The sequence below is a fragment of the Nannospalax galili genome, unplaced genomic scaffold (assembly GCF_000622305.1).
Source record: "Nannospalax galili isolate Female #2095 unplaced genomic scaffold, S.galili_v1.0 scaffold448, whole genome shotgun sequence".
Lineage (NCBI taxonomy): Eukaryota > Metazoa > Chordata > Mammalia > Rodentia > Spalacidae > Nannospalax > Nannospalax galili.
The window spans coordinates 1,612,708-1,636,731 of record NW_008359324.1 but is presented as its reverse complement, the minus strand read 5'-3'; the positions used below and the strand labels follow the sequence as shown (position 1 = coordinate 1,636,731).

General features: G+C 37.3%; 1 protein-coding gene across 6 annotated transcripts in view; it reads right to left on the bottom strand.

Moving 5' to 3' along the window:
- Grik2 (glutamate ionotropic receptor kainate type subunit 2) overlaps positions 1–24,024 on the bottom strand; it is a 771,644-nt gene that overhangs the window by 517,945 nt on the left and 229,675 nt on the right. For all 6 annotated transcript variants that reach the window (XM_008822942.2, XM_008822943.2, XM_029558576.1 and 3 more), the window contains one exon: positions 6,370–6,537. In XM_008822942.2, the coding sequence (XP_008821164.1) occupies positions 6,370–6,537 (168 nt within the window). The remainder of the gene's footprint in view (positions 1–6,369; positions 6,538–24,024) is intronic.

The following is a 24,024-nucleotide window of genomic DNA, read 5'->3' as shown; positions in this document are numbered from 1 at the left end:
TTACTTTATTCCTTTTCTGTAACAGCTTTGAGTACTTAGGCTTTACTGTTTATATACAAACTTCACGGTATTTTTCTCGTTGTGGGAAGAACTTTATTGGGGCCAAGAAGGGGTTTGCATTGCATCCTTTCAACTGAGATTTCTTTACATATTTTTGTCTTTTTCAATGTCTTTCACCAGTTTTAAATTTATTTTTATTTTCATGCATATGTGTGTTTTGTCTGCATGTATGTAAGTATACTCATGCATGCAGTTCCCACAGAGGCCAGAAGAGGGTATTGGAACCCCTGGGAATGCAGTTACAAACGGTTGTTAGCTGCCATGTAGGTGCTGGGAACTGAACCTGGGTCCTCTGCAAGAGCAACCAGTGCTCTTAACTGCTGAACCATCACTCCAGCCACCCCTTCACCAGTTTTTATAGTTTTCATTGTAGAGAGCTTTCACTTTTCAGTATTTGTAAATAGGACTGCAGAGAACTAGACCTTCTAATAGCTCCTTGAGCTGGGAGCATTTGTTACTGGCCAGCAGTGGTATGATATGCTGTGTGTGTGTGTGCGTGTGTGTGTGCGTGTGTGTGTGTGTGTGTGCACGTGCATGCAATGGAGCACAATAGATTGAAACTGGGTCAGAGTGTATTTTTGGTATATTTTTAATTAAATATGATAATATATATTAACCACTTCCAATCATATTGTGCAGGAGATTATGAGAGGAAGAAACAGCATTTATTCCTTTATCTTTTTTTTTTAACTTTTACAAAAACATTGAGAATTTCATGCATGCATGTAAGGTGTTTTGATCAAATCCATGCCCACTCTTTCCCTTCAAACACCTCCCATATCTCCCCATCAGTGTTTTCTTTTTCTTTTCTGTTTTTCCTTCTTTCATTTATTTATTTTTATGGGGATTTTGGGTACTCAAACATTCCCACCTCTGAAGAGGTAACCCAAAAATCTTTTAAGGATTAGATACAAGCTCCCAAATACTTTTGACGTTTTTGTCCTTTGGAACAAGGTATGTTGCTAAAAGTCCCACATTTTGATTTTTACCCAAGAAACTGGCAACTTTTCTTTGAGGTCTTTTTACCCTAACTGCCTAGCCAATTCCTACCTCCTATTCTTATCTCATCATCCTCCGAAGGGGTTACCCAAATTGCCAATAGGGAATAGGGACACAGACCACTCTGGCTTCTTCCATGCTGAACAGGGATGCTGGTTGAGCCAATTTAAGATTATTATTGTTATTATTATTATTATTGTTATCAATATTTACTTTGAGAACAGGTTTTCCTATATAACCTAGACTGACATCTACATGGCCTTCCTGCCTCAGCCTCTAGAATAATAGGATTATAGGCAAATGCCATCTTGCCTACCTAAAAGGGACCATTTTAAAAAACTATGATTCAAAGAATAATCTAGATCTGAAACACCAAAGTACTCATTAATTGAGTAAAGCAATATAACCTCATAAATATATGAGAGAAAAAAGTATCAGAAAAATTCTAAAATTTAACCCTACTTTCTTATCACATTCTTGCCTGAGAAAAATGATTAAAATATTTTAAAATGTCCCAGTTGATTGCTATTTTATAATTAACCTTTTTTTTTTACTTAGAAGGAGCATTTCATTACAACAGCATTGACATATTCCATAACAATTTTCTGAACTAAGATGCATCTCTTTCAAAATTGTAAATTTTTAGGTTTACAGTTGAATTTTTAAGGTATACAATATTCTGTACTCTGTATAAACCCTATAAAACATAAAATTAAATGACATTTTAACCTTTTAAAAAAATCTCCATTTCATTATTAAAATACAGAGTTTCATATAGAAAAATTCGTTTTTGATGCAACTGACATTAAGATGTTTGCACATGTGCTTCTAATCTATATATATGATTATTTTTAGTCACAGTCAGTTACTTTCTGAGCTCCTTGGCATCTGAGAATGGATATAAAGTCATCAGGTAGATTTAAATGGTAATGTTTTTCATACCTACTCATTAAGGAGCAAATTTTTATACTTTGAAGAATTATTATTTTTTAACATTATTTTTAAAAAATTTAATAACTACATGATTAGAAGAAGCATTTCACTAGAGCTTTAACATACTCAGTAACACACTCCAGAGCAAGAGTATATCTCTTTCAAAAGTGGGTACAAGTTTGCAGTTGAATTAATACAGTTATACAATATTGAACTCAGTATAAGCCCTCTAAGACATAAAATTGAATGAGTTTTTAGCCTTTAAATAAGATCCCCATTTTAATTTAGAATATATTATTCCTTGCCAAAAGACTCATTGTTTTTGCTAACACTGAAATGTTGGCACATGCATCTCTAATTTGTATGTATCTGATTATTACTAGTCATAATCGGTTACACTTGGATCTTTGGCGCGCCTGTGTATGTCTATAAAGTTATCGGGTAGATTTCAATGGTAATGTTTATCACCTATGCTAATTAGCATGATTTAAATTTCCATGCTTCCTCCTCAAACATAATACGTTTTTAAAAATTTGTTGATTTGTGTGTGTTTGTGTGTGTGTGTGTGTGTGTGTGTGTGTGTGTATGTATGACACAGAACATCCCAAAACATGTTATTCAACTATACACCTACTTCCTGGGCCTGCACGACCAACAGACCTCTCTCCGACTCACAGGCCTTTCTCTCCAGGGTAAGTCGATCATGCCTTCCATGCCTTGACACCCCCAGCCTCATTCACGGTTCCATCTTCCCCACCTGTCTCTCCTAGCCTGTGTCCTGTCCCATTCCTTGTCTTGGCGCCCCAGGCACTGGGGGGAACCACCACTGCTTTCTGATCCTTTACATCCAGACCACCTCAGTTCCTTCCCCATCCCCAGGAGCCCTCTGGGCCTGGCCCCACCCTCACCTCCCTCTACTTCCCTGGGCCTGCACTACCAGCCAGCCTCTTTCCTGGAAAATGGGTCTGACCTTTCCTCTTCCTGGTCCTTTGCATCCAGACAAACCCAGCTCCTCAATGCAGTAACCAGGGGCCTTTGGGGCCACCTTCTGCCGAGCCATCTTCCTTTGGATCTCTGGGTGGGACAGACAACAGCTGCCCTAGACCAGCATATTTCCTGGGCCCAGCTCCTAGGCCAGGCCAAACCCCGAATTCCTGAGGCCGAAATCTATCCTGGAGAGATCCAGTCTTTAGGAGACAGCCTGAGAGCATCTGATCCTCATCAGACTTGGGCCTCTGTGGGAACTCCTGAAGACAAAAGCAATCTGGCCACTCCAATATAAAATCAAAAGAGAGATTGGAAGCTTAGAGGAACCAGCTATTCATGCCCAAAAAGTAAACCACAAAGACACATAATGTTCCCAAAAAGATGCAGACTTAAACTTAAATGCTTGAGTCTCACACAAGAATCAGATACTACAAAAGAAATTCACATGTCAAACACAGAGAAAATAATAACATGACAAACCAAAATAGCATACCCCCACCAAACACAAACAGTCCTCCAGAGCAGTACAAAGAGAATCCCCTAGGGATAATGCAGAACATGGAACTCAAAAGGACAATTATAAACATGATAAAAGAATTCACTGAATTTATAATTAACCTTTACTATGATGATCAATGTGTACTTTTGTTGAGACCTTATATAGTTCAAAACTCATCTTAGACCTTTCCATTTGCATATCTCCATGTGCTCTAAATATTAAGATCTAGATAAACAAGATCCAAAACTTATCTTGAAGAAAATTACTTATTTGAACTTCAGGCTAAAGTCAGTTGGTGGATCTGATCCCAAACAGGTTTCTAATGATTGTTTAACCTTGTAAATTCCTAATAACATTTTAGAAACCAGGTGATTTTATCACCTAAGAATTGTGCTAAGGAATTTCCCACATAGTATTCTGTTTGTTGTCAGAACATTCTGGTCTATGTTTTTACATTGCTCCTTTGAAGTCACCATTAAGAAATCTATTAATATTTCATCTATATTTCCATGTACTACAGTCTAAATGCTTTCATTGGAGGCAGAGTTTCTTCTTCCAAATGGAAGTAATTCATGAGCTATGTATGCAGCTCATTAAATGCACTTGTCTTCTAATTAATGACTTGCTTTGCATTCACCATAACAAACTGAGCATTTGAAAGTCAACTTTAACCTTTTTTTGCTGCCATATACACCTTTCATCAGCCTGACACGGTTCTGAAATGTGAAAATCTATTTATATTTATAAAGGTATGAATTCAAAGGGTGGGCAGAATATAGCTTAGATAAATGCACATTAGCTGCTGGGGAAAATAAAGACACTTTCATCCTAAGCAACACTGTACCTTATCAGATGCCATTAGTATTAATCATCTTGGAAGAAATCATCACCAAATTAGAATTACAAATAATTATATACATTTCCATTACTGTAAGGTGTGTAGTAAAGCAATGTTAGCAGCACAGAAAGGCTAATATTATCTTTAAATATATGGTGACAACAAATGCTGTGTAACCCACTCCTCTGACAAAATTTATATTACAGGTGTCAATTTCTATTACAAAACTGCTACCTGTCCAAATGACAGGACTACTTACTATAATATAATATTACCTACATAACAATATGTAAGTAAATACATGTCAAACAGTTACACTACTTACACTGCTGCTTGATTAATATGCTTTGAAGACAATTCTTTCATATATAAAAAGCAACTTAATTTTTCAGAAAAATATTTTACACAATGACCTGCACAGTAAACTATTTTGGGCAGTAGTGACACTTTAATCTTGGGAGTAATGAACAGCTACCTAATTGAACTTAAAGCCCACTCAATGGGAAGAAACTCAGGTAGAGTACTGTAAGCAGAGCCACGTATACATGGCTGGAGAGGTCATAGGTCTTAGAGAAAACCACAAGGCTGTCACATGCCTAGATTAATATAATTTCTTAGTATTTTCTAAATATGGATCCTTGTATTTACAGACAACTTTGAAAGTCACCACACATCAAAGAAGTCTCTTGCAACAAATGACACTTTTACAAAGTTACACAACTGGTCACACACAGATGAATCTTAAGTGACACATCTACCATAGAACCTCTAAACCTAAGGCTTATGGAACGTAGTGGAACAATATGTAGAGAGAATACTAATGCATCTTTCAGCTCTCACCAACAAAGCTCAATCATGGAAGAAAGGGAAATGAACACAAAGAGCCATAAATGGCCAAAGCATAGAGAATAAATGTCTGCAGAGTGTAGGTCCTTAGACAGGACTCCTATATTGAACATCACCCACCCAGGGCTCAGGGACCATTTTGGGAAGAAAGGGCAGAAAGACTGTAAAAGCCACAAGCAGAGGTACATGACCACATGGATACAGATTCTTACAGGCTCCTGTGATCTTGTGCATATGAACTTACAGCAACAGTGACAGCATACACAAGAGCCATGCAAACTAAAGCAGACAAAAACAACATAGAACTGTGGAAATAGGCAGAAGACTACCATCTTAGCCAAAGAACTATTGAGTAGCTGATTATGGCTGACTGAGGAAGAACTGATCTTTTTTAAGGGAGTGATTCTAGATAGGCTGACTAGATCCCATTGGATGACCATGCACTGAAGGGCATCAAGGGATATTAACTTGACTTGATAGACGTTAATATAAAACAGAAAGCATGAAATCAAGTGGAGGGACTATGACAGTGTGCTGATGAGGAAGGGGGTATAAAGATGATTTAGATGTTGTGTATAAGATACACAAAAATTCAATTTAAAAAATTTTAAAAGTTCACTATACTTGTCATTTAAGAGTTTCATAATATTAAAATTCATAAAGAATATTTAAATAATAAAATTTTGTATTCATTTATTTTCATTTGTAAGAAGAAATATTCAGAGTTTAATGTAAACATGGAATACATATAGATTAAATTAGTCATTGCTCAAAATCTTCCAATAAACATCTAAGATTGTAACTGACAATTGCTTGCAACCCCAGAACTTTCAATCTAGTCAATGAAATTTAGACTACAGCAAGAGCATAGTGGGTTGGTCAGATAACTAAAATTCAAATTAAAGGATGATAAAATTCACTGAGATGTTATTTACTTTAGTAACTTTTGAAAATAGATATAGTTTGATAACAAAGTTAGAAGATTGATAAAATTTGTCTATCACAAATATAATTGCATTCATAAGTATATTTTTAAATGCTAACTATAATCAACACTTTCTCTAATAAAACATGCACATTTCTCTAAAAAATGCACACAAATGTTTATGTGCATTTTGAAAAGAAACCCTTATTAACTCCATGATGGAATTAAGAAATCTCTAAAAAATACCTAGAACTTTGAATAGAAAATATGTCACATAGTTACCTTTCTTAGATGCTTCAAAACTGTCATACAGGTTGATCTTCTGAGTATCATAAGTTAGCGTGGTATTGGGCAGCAAAGTTCTGTTCCTGTTGATTGTGTTCACAGCAAATCTGAATGCAAGTTCTTCAGCTCCCATTGGGCCAGATTCCACATATTCAAAAATACCACCTACCAAGACAAGAGAACAACCCCACAGGTCTTAGAATATAAAGAAGATATCAGAAATGTTCTAAATTTTTATGTATGCATAAGTAAACTTGTGTGTGTGTACATGCATGATCTGTTCAAGATTATGCTTACTCTTTAATGAACTTTAGTGTATTCCCTTTAAATAAATTCATACTGGAGAAAAATGGCTTTGGTACATCTGCCAAAATTTAACTGTTTAAGTATAATTTTTCCTCCCTCTTTAATAGTTACCTATTTTAAGGCACATCAAACATATGGGAGATGGGAGGCATGTATACCCACACATATGCTTAAATGCTGAAAATTATCTGCTCAGTGTTGTAGACCAACTCAGAATTTTAATACTGTATAATGATATAAACTGTGAGAAGCCTAAGCACTGGGAAGATTGAACTGAATATCGCTCATTAACACAGAAGTCACAATTCTTTTTTAACATTTTTTTTCTTATTAGTTTATTTATTATGTATTTATTTATTTTTATTACTTTATTTTTTTTAATGTGTATGAGTGTATTACCAGCATTGTAAGTGCACCTGTGTTGTGCAATGCCTTCAGAGGTCAGAAGAGGATGTTGGATCCCCTGGAACTGGAGTTACAGGTGGTTGTTACTCAACATGTGGGTGCTGGGAACCAAACCCAGGTCCTCTGCAAAGACAGCCATTGCCCTTAACCACTCAGCAGTTTCTTCATCCCTCAGAAGTCACAATTTTTTAACCCAAATTTTATATTTATTTCATTAAAATATGAGAAGATGCAAATTACAGTATTTTACTTATAAGGAAAGAAGACAAAGTAACATTTCTCTATTAATTTTACTCTATATCTCATTCAGAAGTTGTTATGACATTCATGAAATGATACCTCTTCAAAACAATGCACTGAGACATAATTTGGAATGAAATTTCAAAACATAACCCTTCAATTTGTCACTTTACACAAGCAATGTCCCAGCCTGGTTCCTTCATTCCTGCATCTCTCCTATCTGGCAACATTGCTCTCTATTTATCTGCAACTGAGATCTCTGCCTTTGACAGCATCTCTTCTTTATTGTTGTCTTGATGAATTGAGTGAAAGGGAGGTGCCTGAACATGAACTGTTTCCCACCTCTGTCACTGAGAAATGAGTGCTTTAAACATAAAGAATATTTTTCTTTCACACTTTTAAAATCCACATGATTATACTTTTGGCATAATCATGCACAAATTAAACTCCCCTGAATAAACCAGGTCCTTGGCTCACAATTCATACCATTAGCAAAGGTACTTTGGTGCCTGAATATCACTTTGCAGCACTGTAAGAAAACTGCTTATTCAGATTCAATAAGAAGTCATAGTATTTAAGAATTGCTCTATGAGAGAATAGAATCCAGAAAACACCACAGGGATAAGGGAAATGTGTATTCAGGAAAAGGAAGAATTTTAATTTGATGCTGTACTGGCTTGAAATGTTTTCTTCATTCTTGATTTTAACCAATGTGAAGGCACAGTTACTAAAGCAATCAACTTAAGAAATAGCATTTTAAATCTTTCTTAGATTTAAAATTCATGGCTTATGCTAAGCAGAAGGATAACAACTGTATCTCCAGCAGGTATTCAAAACCAACCCACAGGCCTCATATGTGCTGAAGGGCGAGTGGTGTGAACACGAGCCATGAAGTGAGACTGAACCCACATTTGTCTACACACTTGCCATTGTGTCTATCTGGGCAGTTCTTTAAAACCTCAGCCTAAGCGTATTCATTGTTTTAGGAAGAAAATGATGATAAGAGAGCCCACTAAGAAGAGCTGATTTAAAGACAAAATTTTAGCTCATGCAAAACACTGAAAAGAATGGCAACCCTAAGGTAACTGCTCAACAAATGTGAGATTTCACTGTATCTCCAAAGCAAAGCCAAGCAGGAGACTTGAACACAATGAATCGTGTCTCAAAAGGTCATAGTCCTAAAAAGTAATGGGGCCAGGATTATAATATGTCCATGTCTCACTTCAAACTTTTGCCTTCTCCACAAGATATTATCAGTTTTTTTCAAAAATTCACTCAGGCAAAACACACAGAATTTCTTACAGTGTGTAATAAGATGTCACTAAGATATAATTAGAAATGCCAAGCTTTACACATAATAGAAAAACGTTTGCAACTGAACATAGTTCCAAAGTTAATTATGAATGAAAAGTCAGTAAGCATAATGCAAACGTGGAGTAGCTTATAACTTGCAAAATAAAGAATGTATTTGTATTTTTCAGTTTGGAATAGGAGTTTCTGTATGATATGAGATACAGAAGTAGTAAATACTTGATGACAGTGTCTTCAATCTTGCTTCTCTTTACTCCTCTTCATAAATAATTGAGATTAAATGTTAAGCTCACATGTTTATCACTGCTATGAATATTTAAAATAATATTAGAAATTCCTTAGAATAACTCATTTTCTTCCTTAATTAAATAAAATGAATAATTAATTTTTATTGATTTAAACCCAGAGTCTATTATTTTCTCTAAAACAAAATCCTAAAACATCAATATAATGCAAAGTTCACAGGTAAAATATACAAAAAAAGCCATCTGAAAATATTAACTCAAAAGAAAACAATGTATAACCTAACACTCTTGACATATGCATGGCCAGCATTAAGAAACGGGAAAAATCTAGTCAAAATAAAGATTATTAGGAAAACTTGGATGGATGGCACAAACCTTCAATCTGTGGGGGAGCAGGGGTTAAATACTATTTAATCATGTAACATCTAACACATTAATTTGAGATATTAGAAGAGGATATATAATCTTAGTAGCTTGCGTAGTATCCTCTAGAACTATGAGAGCTAGTCACAGCTCCATTACTCCAAGCCCTGAGTCTAAAGTATGTCCTGTCTTTAGCAATAAGGTCAACCTTCTAGTTCTGCGAGGTAATCAAGGACTATGGCAATAGTCTGTGTTATTTTGGGAGTCTCTTGAACACCCCTACCAACAGCTCAAAGGGAAGTTTCTCCTATCTGGCACTGTGTTTCTTGTTAAATAACATTTAGGTATACACATGCACTCATGTTCAGATATCGTATGTGTATTGTTCAGTGAGATTTTTAAATTAACACATTCCCCTCCAGCTTTCTATGCCACCTAAACTTTATTCTCTCTCTCTCTCTCTCTCTCTCTCTCTCTCTCTCTCTCTCTCTCTCTCTCTCCCTCTCTCTCTCTCTCCCTCTCTCTCTCCCCCTTCTTCCTACCTCCCCAGTTTACTCCAATCTTCCCCTATTTACCCCTTCATAGTACCCATCTCCTATTATTCCTCTTTTCTTGAGTTCCTTCTTCCCCTTCACCCCCATGGTTCCTTGTATGTCCTTCCCTCCTCTCTTCCCAGTTGAATACTTCCATTTTCCCCATTTCCCCCTTGGTAATAACTATTTCCTACTATCCCTTCCTCTCCAGGTCTTTCTTTCTTTTGACCTCCGTGATTCCTTTCCATTTTCCTGTCTCCTGTTGTTACACCAGCATACATACATATAAGGGATTGGTGCTAAGATCGGCAAATGAGGGAGAACATAGGTCACTTGTTTTTCTGAGTCTGTATTGCTTTACTTAGTATAACAGTTTCTAGTTCCATCCATTTACTTGAAAATGTCATGATTTCATCTTTTCTCCCACTGAATAGAACTCCATTGTGTACCACATTTTCATTGTCCATTTGGCAGTTGAGGGACATTTAGGTTGTTTCCACTTCTTGATTATTGTGAAAAGAGCAGCAACAAACAGGACTGTACAAATACAGTACAAATCATCCATTGTTCTCCCAGATGTGCTGGTCTTCTGAGCGAGTGGTTATACTACAATTATTTCTTGTGTACTAGGCATACTGGAAGACTGGATAGGTCCTTTGGTATATGCCAAGAAGTGGAATTACCAGATTATATGGCAGATTCATTTTCAGTTTGGGGGGGAGTTCTCCACACCATAGTGGTTGTGTGAGTTTGCAATCCCACCAGCAGTGAATGAGCGTTCCCCTCTCTACATCCTCGCCAGCATTTGGTATCTCTTGTTCTCTTGATCTTAACCAGTGTGACTGGGGTAGGATGGAATACTCAAATTGGTTTTGATCTGCATTTCTCTAGTTAGTAAGAATGTTGAGCACATTTTAAGATATTTCTTAGCCACTTATATTTCTTCATTTGAGAACTCTGTTCAGGTCCATTTAATTGGGTCATTTGTTTTGCTTTGTTCTGTTCTTTGTATATTCTGGATATTAATCCTCTGTCAAATGTTTAGCTGGTGAAGATTTTCTCCCACTCAATGGATTTTCTCTTCACTTCCTTTGTTGTTTCTTTTGCTATAAAGAAACTTTTTAGTTTAATGAGGTCCCACAACGGTAACAATTGTCTAATGAAATTGGTGAGTACATGAGTATTTTATTATGTATTTAAGAACACACAATCAGTAGATTTATCTAGTCTTCCCTTTCTCTGAATACTTCAAATACTTTTCCTCTGTATCACACATGAGCCTGTGGACTCACTGTGCTCTAAAGCAGTCCAGCCTTACCTCTCTGGAGAGCTCCAGAATAAAGATCTCTCCTAAAGTTTCTAGCCAATTGTTCCTATTGAAATACACTTAATGATGGCTTTCACAGGATCATCTTACAGATTTGAAAAGAGATTTCATCTTCTAATTGCATTTCTTTTTCACAGATTAAATCTTTCAAATATTTTGATTCTCACATAATCCTTCAGATCCTTTCAATTTTTTATTTTTTTTTTCTGAAAATCTCAACGGATAAATGGGCAAATAGGTTCAAGAAAAGCAAATTATAATAGGACTTTCAGTTCCCTAAGTTAATTATACATAAAATGAGTAAATTTTTTGAGAATACAAAATCTATTAATTCTTAAACATGCTGTTGATAAAACCTAACTTTTTAATGCACTATTTTTTCTTTCTTTTTTTTTTTAATTTTTACATGTGCCCCTGATTAATACAATCTAGTCAGAGTTGATTTAATTTTCTAGTTGAGACTATTCAGATTTTGATTCTGTCATCAACTGTTAAGTCTTTTGACTTTTAAAGCATCAGCTCAAGTTACTACTACAAAGATGCATGAAGTGTTCTGTTTTCTATCTTTAGGCTATATGTCCAAATCAGGGATAAAAGTATTGAACAAGAGAGCATTAACGACAAAACCTCAGATCATTGTGTCATGGATGCTCCCACTGAAGGTTCCCAGGTGTGATAAACCAGCTAGTCCTCCGTGCTAACAATGTATAGATCTCATTAATTTCCTCAAACCATCAATTCAAACCTTTTCATATGTTTTCTATATGGAAGTGCACTACATTTCACATCCTAGTGATGTATCTCCTGAATTTTCCCCAGATTCCTGCTCCCAGTATGGGCTTTTGTCACTTAATTCTCTACACTACAACCAGGAAGGCATTTCTAAAATTTGTCTTTGAATTTGCCATTCAGCTTCCTAAAATGTTTCCACTGTTGTCTAATTTTTAAGCTTCTGGCTATCTAAACGGTTCTTCGCAATCTATCTTCAGTGGCCATCTCCAGGTTCTTGTCTTATCAGTATTACTTCCCAGTCCCACATCAAACCACCTATCTTTCTTTGAGTGAAACAGAATCCAAAGCCTCTTCTTTTCTAAATGGTACTCCTCTGTTCAGGAACTCAGTTTATACACACACACACACACACACACACACACACAAGATTGCAGCATTCTCGTAGTGCATTATGAGCTTTGGGGACAGGATTGTCATCTTCCCTTGCAAAACATTCTATAGTGACCAGAACATCCATAAGACTGTCTGTGTTTGATAATCCTGTAGCTCCAGATCCCTTTAAACATTGTAATTCATACTACTGCAATATGATGCTTAAGAAAGTTAAATCAGAGTATAATAGGAGGCTGTGCTCACTCTAAGAACTAAAGAATGAAGAAAATTTCTAACTATTAACAGTTATTGACATAAGACTGCATTTCAAGCATTCCTTTAAATAATGTTAATAAAAGACACAGAGATTTGCCTACCTTTGCCTCTGTCTCTGTCTCCCAAATGCTGGGATTAAAGGTATATGCTACCATGTCTGGTGTTGATTTATATTTTCTGAAAAATTATTCTACTTTGTGTGTGTGTGTGTGTGTGTGTGTGTGTGTGTGTGTGTGAATATGAATGCATTTGGGCCCCTGTGTTTGCATGGGGACCAGAAGAGTGTATCAGATCCCTCAAATTTGGAGTTACATGTATTATTTTGCTTGATACTTGGCTAGTTACATAGGTACTGAGATCTGAACTCTGGTCTTCATGATAGCACAGAATGCCCTCTTAACTGATGAGTCATCTTCCCAGCTTCTTATCTAAATTTTTTATCTTTAATATATTTCCAAATTTATAGCTTATTTATCTGAACTGTGATATCTAGATTTCTAAATTCTCAAGTGAGAACTGCTTTTCTCCTCTGCTCCACAGTTCCATGGAGTAGTTTAGTTTTTTAGGCAAAAAAACAAAAACAAAAACAAAAAACCTTTACTGGGCCTGTGGTACTCTGCTTTAACAAGAGATTGGAGCAAATGCCTCATCTATAGTGTCTCCATTACAATGGTAACTAACTCATGAATGATGAATTACAAGACAAGAGGACTCAAAGTAAGCTTTTTCAATGACTATACTGTACTGCCTCCTGCAAAGAAATCTTGCCTGTCTTTCTCCTGACTTCTTGCTTTTCCAATCACTTTCTTCTTTCTAAACAATAAGTTTCAAAAAGCTAGAGAAAGGATTTTGAAAATGTTCTCCAAAAAGAGACAATAAGTGTTTCAAGATACAAGTGTTTAACTTGATTTAAACATTATGCAATGTATATATGTATGGAAATTTAAATGTTGTCCCATTAATATATACAATTTCTACATTGTACATGAAAATTTAAAGCATAAACTAAAAAAAGTGAATGTTTTCAGTGTCCTTAGACTGTCTTAGAATTTTGCCTCCACATGAACTATTACTATAACATTATGAACCTGCTGCTTTTTTTTTTTAAAGATGCCATTTTAGCTGCCTAGTTACATTTAGGTAGAAAATGTCATGTACACATGATGCTTGCTGAATTAAATGCCATGGAAAAAACACAGAAGTAGTTCATACTCTTAGAAAAGCAAGTGAATAGAAGCTTTCAAACCTTTAAGTGTCTAGAAGCAGTGACTGACTCTACTTCATACCAAGAGATGTCACCATTTTCCCCTTGCGTTTGATTCCTTTGAGCCACTAAGGACTGACTCCAATAATTTGAACCATAATCATTCTACTATTGATAACTTTCTACACTATAAGCTAACTAATTTAAATCTCATTTAAACATACATAAACATCAATATTTCAGATAAAGTAAAACAATACAATTATATGACTAATTAAACTTTTACTTGTAGAATGCACTGGAAATTTTATAACTCTAACTTTTCTTTAGTTCTTCAAGAAAAAAGTAAAATAAAGGCACTCTTGTATGCTTTCTCCTCCACCTAACATACCTGTTTCAACTACAGCTTGTAGCAGGAGTTGGGGCAAAGGCAGCTATTGATACAGTGTATAATAAATTTTTCAGAATATTTTATTTATTGTTTTTTATTTTATGTGTATGTGTATATTGCCTGCATGTAGGGAAGTGCACCTGTGTTGTGCAATGCCCACGGAGGAGAGAAGAGGCTGTTGGATCCCGTGGAACTGGAGTTAGAGACAGTTGTTAGCTGCCATGTAGGTGCTGGGATTTGAACCCGGGTCTTCTGTAAGAACAGCCTGTGTTATTAACCACCGAGCCATCTCTCCAACCCCAATACAGTCCATAATATTTTTTTTTAATGTGTTAGGAGATGGCAGATAGACTGAAACCAAATGTCAGAAAACAACCTTCCCCTCCCCCCCCCCGCCCTTAGATAAACACTGGTTGGTCTCTGGAATGTAAGTGTACTCTCTAATAAAAAAAATCACTTTACGACTTCCTACTGTTTCTAACTCAGAAGGTATTGAGAGGAGGGTGGGTATAATGGGGGCACTGTGACTAGGGAGGGAGGGAGAAGAGAAGCTGAATGGGAGAAAAAAGATTGGAGATGAGTGAATCTCAGTGGCTAGAAAACATAGAGTGAAAAGTGATGCCCTAGACACCCTATGAGAAATGCTCACAGAGCATCTGAACAGTGAAGTATCTGTGTACCTGGGAGCTGCTTGGAAGGTGCTAGATAGAAAAGACCTCACTTAAAATGACAAACATGCCATACAGCACTCATCAAAGAATCTCCTTTTTGCAACAGATGGAGGCTGCTTCAGAGTTGCACATCTGGTCAGGCACAGAGAACATACATCAGGGAGATGCCCAGGACTAGGTGACACATCTGCAGTTGAATCCCTACAACTAAGGCTTGTGGAACATAGTGGAAGACAGGGTAGAGAGAGGGTTAATGCACTCCTCAACTCTCACTAGTGAGGCTTCTATGTACGTCAGAGTGCAATGCACTCAGAAAGCTACAATCAGCCAAGTTTTGGAAAATAAGAGTCTGTACAGTGTAGGATGGTATTCCTATATGGAACCTCACCCACCCACTGCTCAGGGAACAATGTGGAAGAAGAGGAAGAAAGACTGTAAGAGCCAGGGCTGATTCATGAACATAGGGAGGTGGAGGCCTCCAGGTCCCTGGAGGCTTGATCATGTGAGCCTGTGCAGTGGTGGCATTAAGCATGAGACCCATGTAAGCTCAATTAAACATGACCCAAAGGGGAGGTGAGAAATAGGTGGTAGGCCAGCAACTAGACTGAGAACTATTTGACCTGATTGCTTCTGGGTTAGGGAGAGTATGATTTACATACAAGCACTGGATGGGCTGACTAGACTCCAGTGGACAAATTTATACTGAAGGACAGTTAGGCATGAACACCTGAATGCATATGGCAAAGAGCATAGGGTTCTGTGGGGGGACAGAGAGAGGCATGGATCAGGAAGTGGGTCTGGACTTGAGTGGGAAATATATAAAATAAAAAGCTCATTAGAAAAAAAAAGTGGAAGAAAAGTGGGTGTTAATTTTTTTTCTTGTAAACTTCTTTTACTTTAAATTTGTTTTTATTGAATTTTGTATGTATTTCATGCAGAACTACTCAATCCTTTTCTGAAAATGGACTCTTAAAATTTTATACTCAACTTCAGAATTGTAGTTTAAAATAATATGGATTTTAAAGAAAATGCAGTACCCATTGAGAGACAGTGAAAAAAATGAACACTTAAATGTTAAGAATTTAAGGCCTAAAAGGAATATATAGAAATGGGGAAGGCAGATGCTTAAACAAAGGACTGATAAGTGGCATTGATTAGATTACCAGGAGGTAATTACACATGCATAATCACCATATAAACAGTATAAATAATAAAAACTATCTGAAGGTCAACAGCATACGCTGCAATAACACAGATTTTTAAAAAATAGTTCAAAACATACAGAGTAAAGACAAAAAAAATCTATTAGATGAGCAAGCTCCTTGATTATCCATATATCCAGTTGCTCTCCTGAGAAATATCAGATGAACTTAAAGACCAACTCTTTAGAAAACTTTACTAATTCTAAGATTGCTTAACATTACATTAAATTGGGGAGGAACAGCAATAATCTAAGAGTTTAGAAGATAAATTAAATGCCAGTTTCTAGCAGAACTGCTACAATTCATGACACTGTCATTTGCAAAATTAGGTTGATGATGATAGATGATAGATAGATGATGATGATGATAGATAGATAGATAGATAGATAGATAGATAGATAGATAGATACATGATAGATACATGATAGATGTGTGTGAAATTATTACCAAACTCAACCAATAAAAACACTAATGCAAACCATGCATGGTGACAAACGTCTTTAGTCCCAAAACTCAGGAGGCAGAGGTAGGAGGATCTCTTTGAGATTGATTGAAGCCAACCTAGGAGTTCCAGAAAAACCCTATCTCAAAACAAAACAAAACCACACAAAAACATAAAAAGCTTCTTTACAGTAAAAAAAAAACCAACAACAACAACAAAAGAATTGAAGACCAAACCCAGAGAATGGGAGAAAACTTTCACCAGGGAAACATCTAGCAGAGGATTGATATCCAGACCAGATTATATAACTCATAAACAAAGAATCAAGAAAACAAATGACCCAATTAAAAGATACTAAAGAAGAAATAAAAAATGATGAAGCAAATCCCAAAATGTATGTATCTTGATGTAACTTCAGGAACAAGGATAATGAAAAGGAACCAGGGAGGTAAAAGGAAAGAAGGAACTTGAGAGAGAAGAACAGTAGGATAAAGATGTTAAAAGGGAAGAACTGGATAAAATGGGGGCACGTAAATGGGAAGAGGAGGGAGGGTTATACAAGGAATTTTGGGCATGAAGGGAAAGAAGGAGCTTGGACAAGATGAAACCATAGGATACTGTTATTATCGAGGGAGTAATTGGCAAATTGGGGACACTTTAAATGGGAAAGCCATGGTGGAAGGGTTAGAGTGGGAGAGAAGAGAGATAAATAATGCCTAGCTAGTATAAAAAACCAGGAGGAGTCATATTAGTCTAACAACCTAATGACAAATTACACATACAATATCTCTACACTAGTCCATGTGTATAGTTAAAGGCTACATGAAAAGAATCAGTGCCAGACAGAACCGTTCCTTTGAGTTGTTGACCAGGGTGGTCCAAGAGACTCCCAAAATTACACAGCCTATTGTCACAGCCTTTGATTACCTCCAAGAATTTGAAGGTAAGCACCTAGCGCTGAAGATATACTTTAGACTCAGGATTTCAAGCAATGGAGCTGGAACTGAGTTGGAAGCCACTTCCCCTGAAGGCTGGTTCTCATAGATTTGGAGAATGCTATACAAGGTGCTAAAGGAGAACATCAATTGGTGATGCAACACAAGCTTCAAGACCAAATAATGACAGCAATGAGCAGCACAGCATACAACATTGGTGCAACAGTGTCACTTTTATCTTGAGGGCAAACAACAGCTACCCAGTTGGACTAAAAGCCCACTCAATGGGAGAAAACTCATCTGCAGTACTGTAAATATAGTCAAATACACATGACTCAACCAATATATCTTAGAGAAAATGCCAAGACTGTCATATCCTTACACTAATGTAATTTCTTATTATGTACAAAATGTGTTTCCTTATATTTACAAGTATCCCAGTCACCACATCAAAGAAGCTTCTTTTGCACCAGACAGAAATTATTACAGAGTACCCCAACTCATCAGACACAGACATCGCCTGTGAATTTCCCAAGCCTACTATGGAATTGGACAACAGACCTCAATCTTAGCTGAAGAAAAATTGGCAACTGATTACTGCTGGGTGAGGAGGAGCTGAACTTCTTAAAGTGAGGGACTTTAGATATGCTGACTGAGGAATATCTGGGGACACTAAATTGACAAAATAGACCTTAAAATAAATGACAGAATGTATGAATTCCAGTGTGGGGGGATAGAAGGGTACCAGTGGGGAAGGGACTATGAAGATGATGATGATAAAGATTAAAATGCCTTTAAAAATATATAAAGACAATGTTGGTTGTCTTAAAGTAAAAAATAAAGCTAAGACTTCCCTCCACTTCCCTGGGCCTGCATGACAAGCTGGCCACTCTCCCAGTAAGTCAATTGTGCTCTCCTTGCCTTGACTCCCTGAGCCTTATTCACCCTCCCATCTACCCCACCCATCTCTCCTCCAAGACTAGGACCTATTCCATTTCTTGTCTTGGCACCCCAGATGCTGGGGAACCACCACTACTTCCTGATCCTTTGCATTCAGACCAACCCAGTTCCTCCTGGAGGTCCCCAGGAGTCCTCTGGGCCAGGTCCTGCCCTCATTTCCCTCTGATTCCCTGTGCCTGCAGGAAGTGCTGGCCTCTCTCCATGTAGGTCAGTCGGGCCCTCCAAGCCTTGACTCGTCCAGCCTCATTCACCTTCCCATTTATCCAGCCATACTCTCCTTCTAGCCTGGGTCCTGTCCCATTCTTTGTCTTGGCGCCCAAGATACGAAGGAAACCACCACTACTTCCTGTTCCTTTACATCCAGACCAACCCATTTCCCTCTGGCAGTCCCCAGGTGCGTTTAGGCCTGGTCCTGTCCTCACCTCCCTCTGTTTCCCTGGGCTGCACAACATGGCAGCCTCTTTCCTGGGTACTGGGGGTGACCTTTTGGCTTCCTAATCCTTTGAACCCAGACAAACCCAATTCCTCAGTGCAGTCCCCAGGAGACTTGGGGCCACTTACTGCCCCCATCTCCCTGTGCATCTCTGAGTGTCATGGCCACCAGATACCCTAGACCAGCATCTTTCCTGGGCCAGGCCCCCAGGCCAGACCAACATCCAAATTCCTAAGGCCAAAATTTTTCTTGGAGTGATCCAGACCTCAGGAGAAAGCCTGAGAGCATCTGATCATCTGTGGGAACTCCTGAAGACAAAAGCAATCTGGCTGTCCAATATAAAATCAAAAGAGAGAACCAGAAGCTTAGAAAACCAGCTTTTCATGTCCAAAAAGTAAACCACAAAGACACATCAAGTTCACAAAAAGAAGCAGACCTAAACTTGAAGGTTTGAGTCTCACACAAGAATCAGAAACTATGAAAGAAATTCACATGTCAAAATCACGGATAAAAAATAATAACATGAAAAACCAAAATAACATATCCTCACCAAATACCAATAGTCCTCTAGAGGAGTACAGTGACAACCGGACATGGAACTCAAAAAAACAATTATAAACATGATAAAAGAATTCAGTGAATTTAAAGAACACACAAAGAAATCAAAGAACTGAAGGAAGATAGGGATAAACTTCTGAATGAATTCAGAAAAGAGTTAGAAATATTGAAGAACACTCAGGCTGAAATGAAGAAGGAAGTGAAACACTCAGTAAGCCAATTAGAAACTACAGGAGAAAGCCTCACCAATAGGATGAACGAAATGGAAAACAGAATATCAAGACTGGAAGATAAAGTGGACGAACTAGACCACACAAGCAGAGTATGAAAAATTTAAGAAAGCACAAAAATGGAATATGCAGGAATTGTCTGACACCATAAAAAGACCAAACTTATGAATCATAGGCATACAGGAAGGAGAAAAATACCAAGATAATGGCATGGACCAGATCTTCAACAGAATCGTAGAAGAAAATTTCCCAAAATTAAAGAAAGACATGCCCATACAAATACAAGAAGCGTATAGAACACCAAACAGACAGGACCAGAAAAGAAACTCTCCATGGCACATCAGAGTAAAAATACTAAACATACAAAACAGATAATACTGAAAGCTGGAAAAGAGAAATAACAAATAACATACAAAGAAAAAACCATTAGGATTATAGCTGACTTTTCAGTGCAAAATATGAAAGCCAGAAGAGCCTGGACCAAAGTATTCCCAGTTTTAAATGACCACAGATGCCAACCCAGATTTCTATACCCAGACATAATGTCTATTATAGTCGAAGGGGAAAGAAAAATCTTCCATGACATAAATAGGCTGATGTCCACAAAACCGCCCTTCAGAGAGTTCTGGAAGCAATGCAAAGAGCTGAATAAAGGAATGACTATACACAAGGAGTTGTAGAAAGAAATTCAATGAAGGTATAACTGTGAAAAACTAAAGCTATATCAAGAATGTAAACAGAAATAAAAATGACAGGATTCAATACACATCTTTCACTAATAAATTTTTTTAGGGGGGTCTTTTTAAGACAGGGTTTCCCTATAGCACCAGCTAGCCTGGAACTCACTATATAGACCAGGCTGGCCTTGAACTCATAGAAATCTGCCTGCCTCTGCCTCCCGAGTGCTGAGATTAAAGGCATGCACCACCATGCCCAGCTCATTAATAACTTTAAATATTAATGGACTGAACTCCCCAGTCAAAAGACACAGACGAGGTGAATGGATTAAGAGACAAAACCCATCTTTTTCTTGTCTGCAAGAAACTAATCTCACTTTCAATGACAGGCACTATTTTAAGGGTGAAAGGATGGAAAAAATATACTAAGCTAATGGTATTAAGAAAAAAGCAGGCACTGCAATTCTAATATCTGTCAAAATAGACTTTAAACTACAACTAATCAGAAGAGATAAAGAAGGCCATGTCATTCTGATCAAAGGAACAATAAACCAAGAAGATATTACAATCATGAACATATTTTCAAGAAACTATGGTGGACCCAACTTCATAAAAACAATACTAGAGGACTTTAAGACCCAGACTAATCCCAATTCATTAAAAGTAGGGGACTTCAATACCCCACTATCTCCATTACATAGGTCAACAGGGCAGAGAGCTAACAGAGAGATAGCTGAATTAAACAATACCATATATCAAATGAACCTAACAGACATCTATCTAGTATTCCACCCAAGCACCAAAGGACATACTTTCTACTCTACACCCCATGAAACCATCTCCAAAATTGACCATATACTGGGGCACAAAACAAACCTCAACAAATACAAAAAGATTGAAATAATTCCATGCATTCTAGCAGACCACAATGCAATAAAGCTTACAATCAACACCCGAAGAAGCCAAAATCACCACACGAACGCGTGGAAATTAAACAACACACTTCTGAATGATGAATGGGTCAAAAGAGAAAGAAAGAAATAAAAGATATTCCTGGAACTAAATGAAAAGGACAATACAACACAACAAAACCTCTGGGATACACTGAAAGCGGTCCTTAGAGGGAAGTTTATAGCTCTAAGTGCCTACATCAAAAAAATCGGAAAGATCACAAATAAATGACTTAACATTGCAACTGAGGCACTTGAAAAGCAACAACAAATGAAACTCAAACCCAGCAGACAAGAAGAAATAACAAAAATCAGTGCACAAATTAATGAAATCGAAACAAAGAAAACAATACATACTCAGAAAAAAAATCGACATAGCTGTTTCCAACTGTTCTTCTCTTTCAGGTTATTTCTTTTCCTTTACTTCCCAGGTTCTTTCCATTATCATGGTTCCTATAGTTATGTCTAGATACATACTCACTTATCAGGATTTGGATCTAGGATCCACATATGGCGAAGAAGATATATTGATTTTTTTTCTGAATCTGTGTTACTTCCCTTAGTATAACAGTTTCTAGTTCCATCCATTTACCTGCAAATTTCATGAATTCATCATTCTTTACTGCTGAGTAAAACTTCATCATATAAATGAACCATATTTTCATTATCCACTCATCCATTGAGGGACACTTAGATTGCTTCCATCTCTTAGCTATTGTGAAAAGAGCAACAAGAAACATGGATGTACAAGTGTCTCTGCAATAGGATGAATTCTTTGGGTATATGCCAAGGAGTGGTATAACTGGGTCAAATGGTCGGTTCATTTGTAGTTTTTTAAGAGTTCTCCACACTGCTTTCCATAGGGGTTGAACAACTTTGCAGACCCACCAGCAGTGGATGAGCGTTCCCCTTTCCCCACATCCTCTCCAACATTTGGTATCAAATCAGATCTTAGCCAGTCTGACTAGGGTAAGATGAAATCATAAAAAAGTGAAGTAACACACTTCCCTAATTACCAATGATGTTGAACACCTTTTAAGATGTTTCCTCATGTGTGGATCCTAGAACCAAACTGTGATAAGTGAATTTGTATCCAGACTACAGAAACCAGGATAATGGAAAGAAAACAGGGAGGTAAAGGAAAAAGAAATAACCTGAAAGAGAAGAACAGTAGGAAACACGCCTTAATAAGGGAGATATGGATAAAAATTGGGTTAGTTTAAGGGAGGGAGGAGGGAAGGGTATATGAGGAACCTAGGGCATAAAGGGAAAGAAGGAGCTCAAGTGAGGTAGGACCACAGGAGAAGGTTATTATTATGGGAGAAATGGGGGCAATGAGGGCACCTTAAGAGGGAAAACAATGATGGAGGGGTGAGACAATGTGAGAGATAAACAATACCTAGCTAGCTTTAAAAACAAGTGAGAACCATATTACTGCTACAACCTACTGACAAATTATACATAGCAGATAAAGAAATATATGTCTAGGTAAGGTTTATCTGAGAACAACTGGTCTTTGCCAAAGATTTATATACATGACACACAGTAATTAAAAATACCAGATTGGTGGAACTAACCTTCTTGGGTGTTTAACAGACACACTTTGAGGTCTAAAATAATTTGGTTCAAGGGACATAAAGGACACTTTTTGCTCTTTGCCCTCCTAGGTCAACTAGTTCCAGGGGACTATGAGCATCTCTCAAAATGCCCTATAATGGTGGTGGTGGGTCTCCTGTCCTCTTGATCAAGGAGGCTGAGGAGACCCCACCAGATGGACTTGAACCAGTGTCCAGTCTACATGGAGTAGGGTCAACACAGAGGAATAATTTCCTCCATGCTTCCAAGCGAAGCCAACCATGGTCGAGCAGGACTTTTGACTTGTCTTCACATAGGTGGAACTGTTAAAAGAAAGGAGCCAGGGGCTCCTCCCAAGCCCATGTGACCCCTGAGGAACAGATCCTTAAACAACCTTAAGAGTAAAAATAAATCGGTTTATCGGGACCAATGGTGTGGCCTTAAACACCCAAAGGGAAAGTATAACCAAAGATTAAAGGAGCCAATATAATTTCACAAGAGACCATATGTATAGCTAAAGGCTACATAGCAAGCAACAATGCCAAACAGGTGATACCTCCTTCTGAGATTTTGGCCAGGGTGGCCAAAGGGATTCCCAGATAGTAACCCAGCATAGAACTGGGAAATTGAACAGCAGACCCAAATCTTATCCAAAGGAATATTGACAACTGGATACCACTAGATGAGGAACAGCTGACCCTCCTAAAACAAAGACCTCTAGATAGGCTGACTAGATTCACCAGAAGGACAAGTAGTGGGGAATGGCTGGGGGTGCCGACAACACAGCAGACAGTAGGAGGGATATCAAAGTGTAAGGGCTCTAGTGCGGAGAGGGAGGCTACAGGAGTGTGCTACCTGGGAAGTGGGTCTATTAAAAAAAATTCTTCAAAGCATGAAAATTTGCCCTTAATAACTAGTAGATGTGAAAAACATTACTATTGAAATCTACCTGATGGCTTTATATCCATGCTCAGATGCTAAGGAGCTCAGAAATAACTGACTGTGACTAGTAATAATCAGATATATAGAGATTAGAAACACATATCCATCTTAGTGTCAGTTGTATTAAAAATGAACTTTTCTGTATGAAGCTGTGTATTTTAATAGTGAAATGGAGATCTTTTTCAAAGTTAAAACCTCATTTAATTTTATGTCTTATAGGGTTTATATGGAGTACAATATTGTATAACTGTATTAATTCAACTGCAAACCTAATAATGTACAGCCAATTTTGAAAGAGAAGCATCTTAGCTCCGGAAATTTTTATTGACTATGTCAATGCAGTTGTAATGAAATGCCTCTTCTAAACATTTG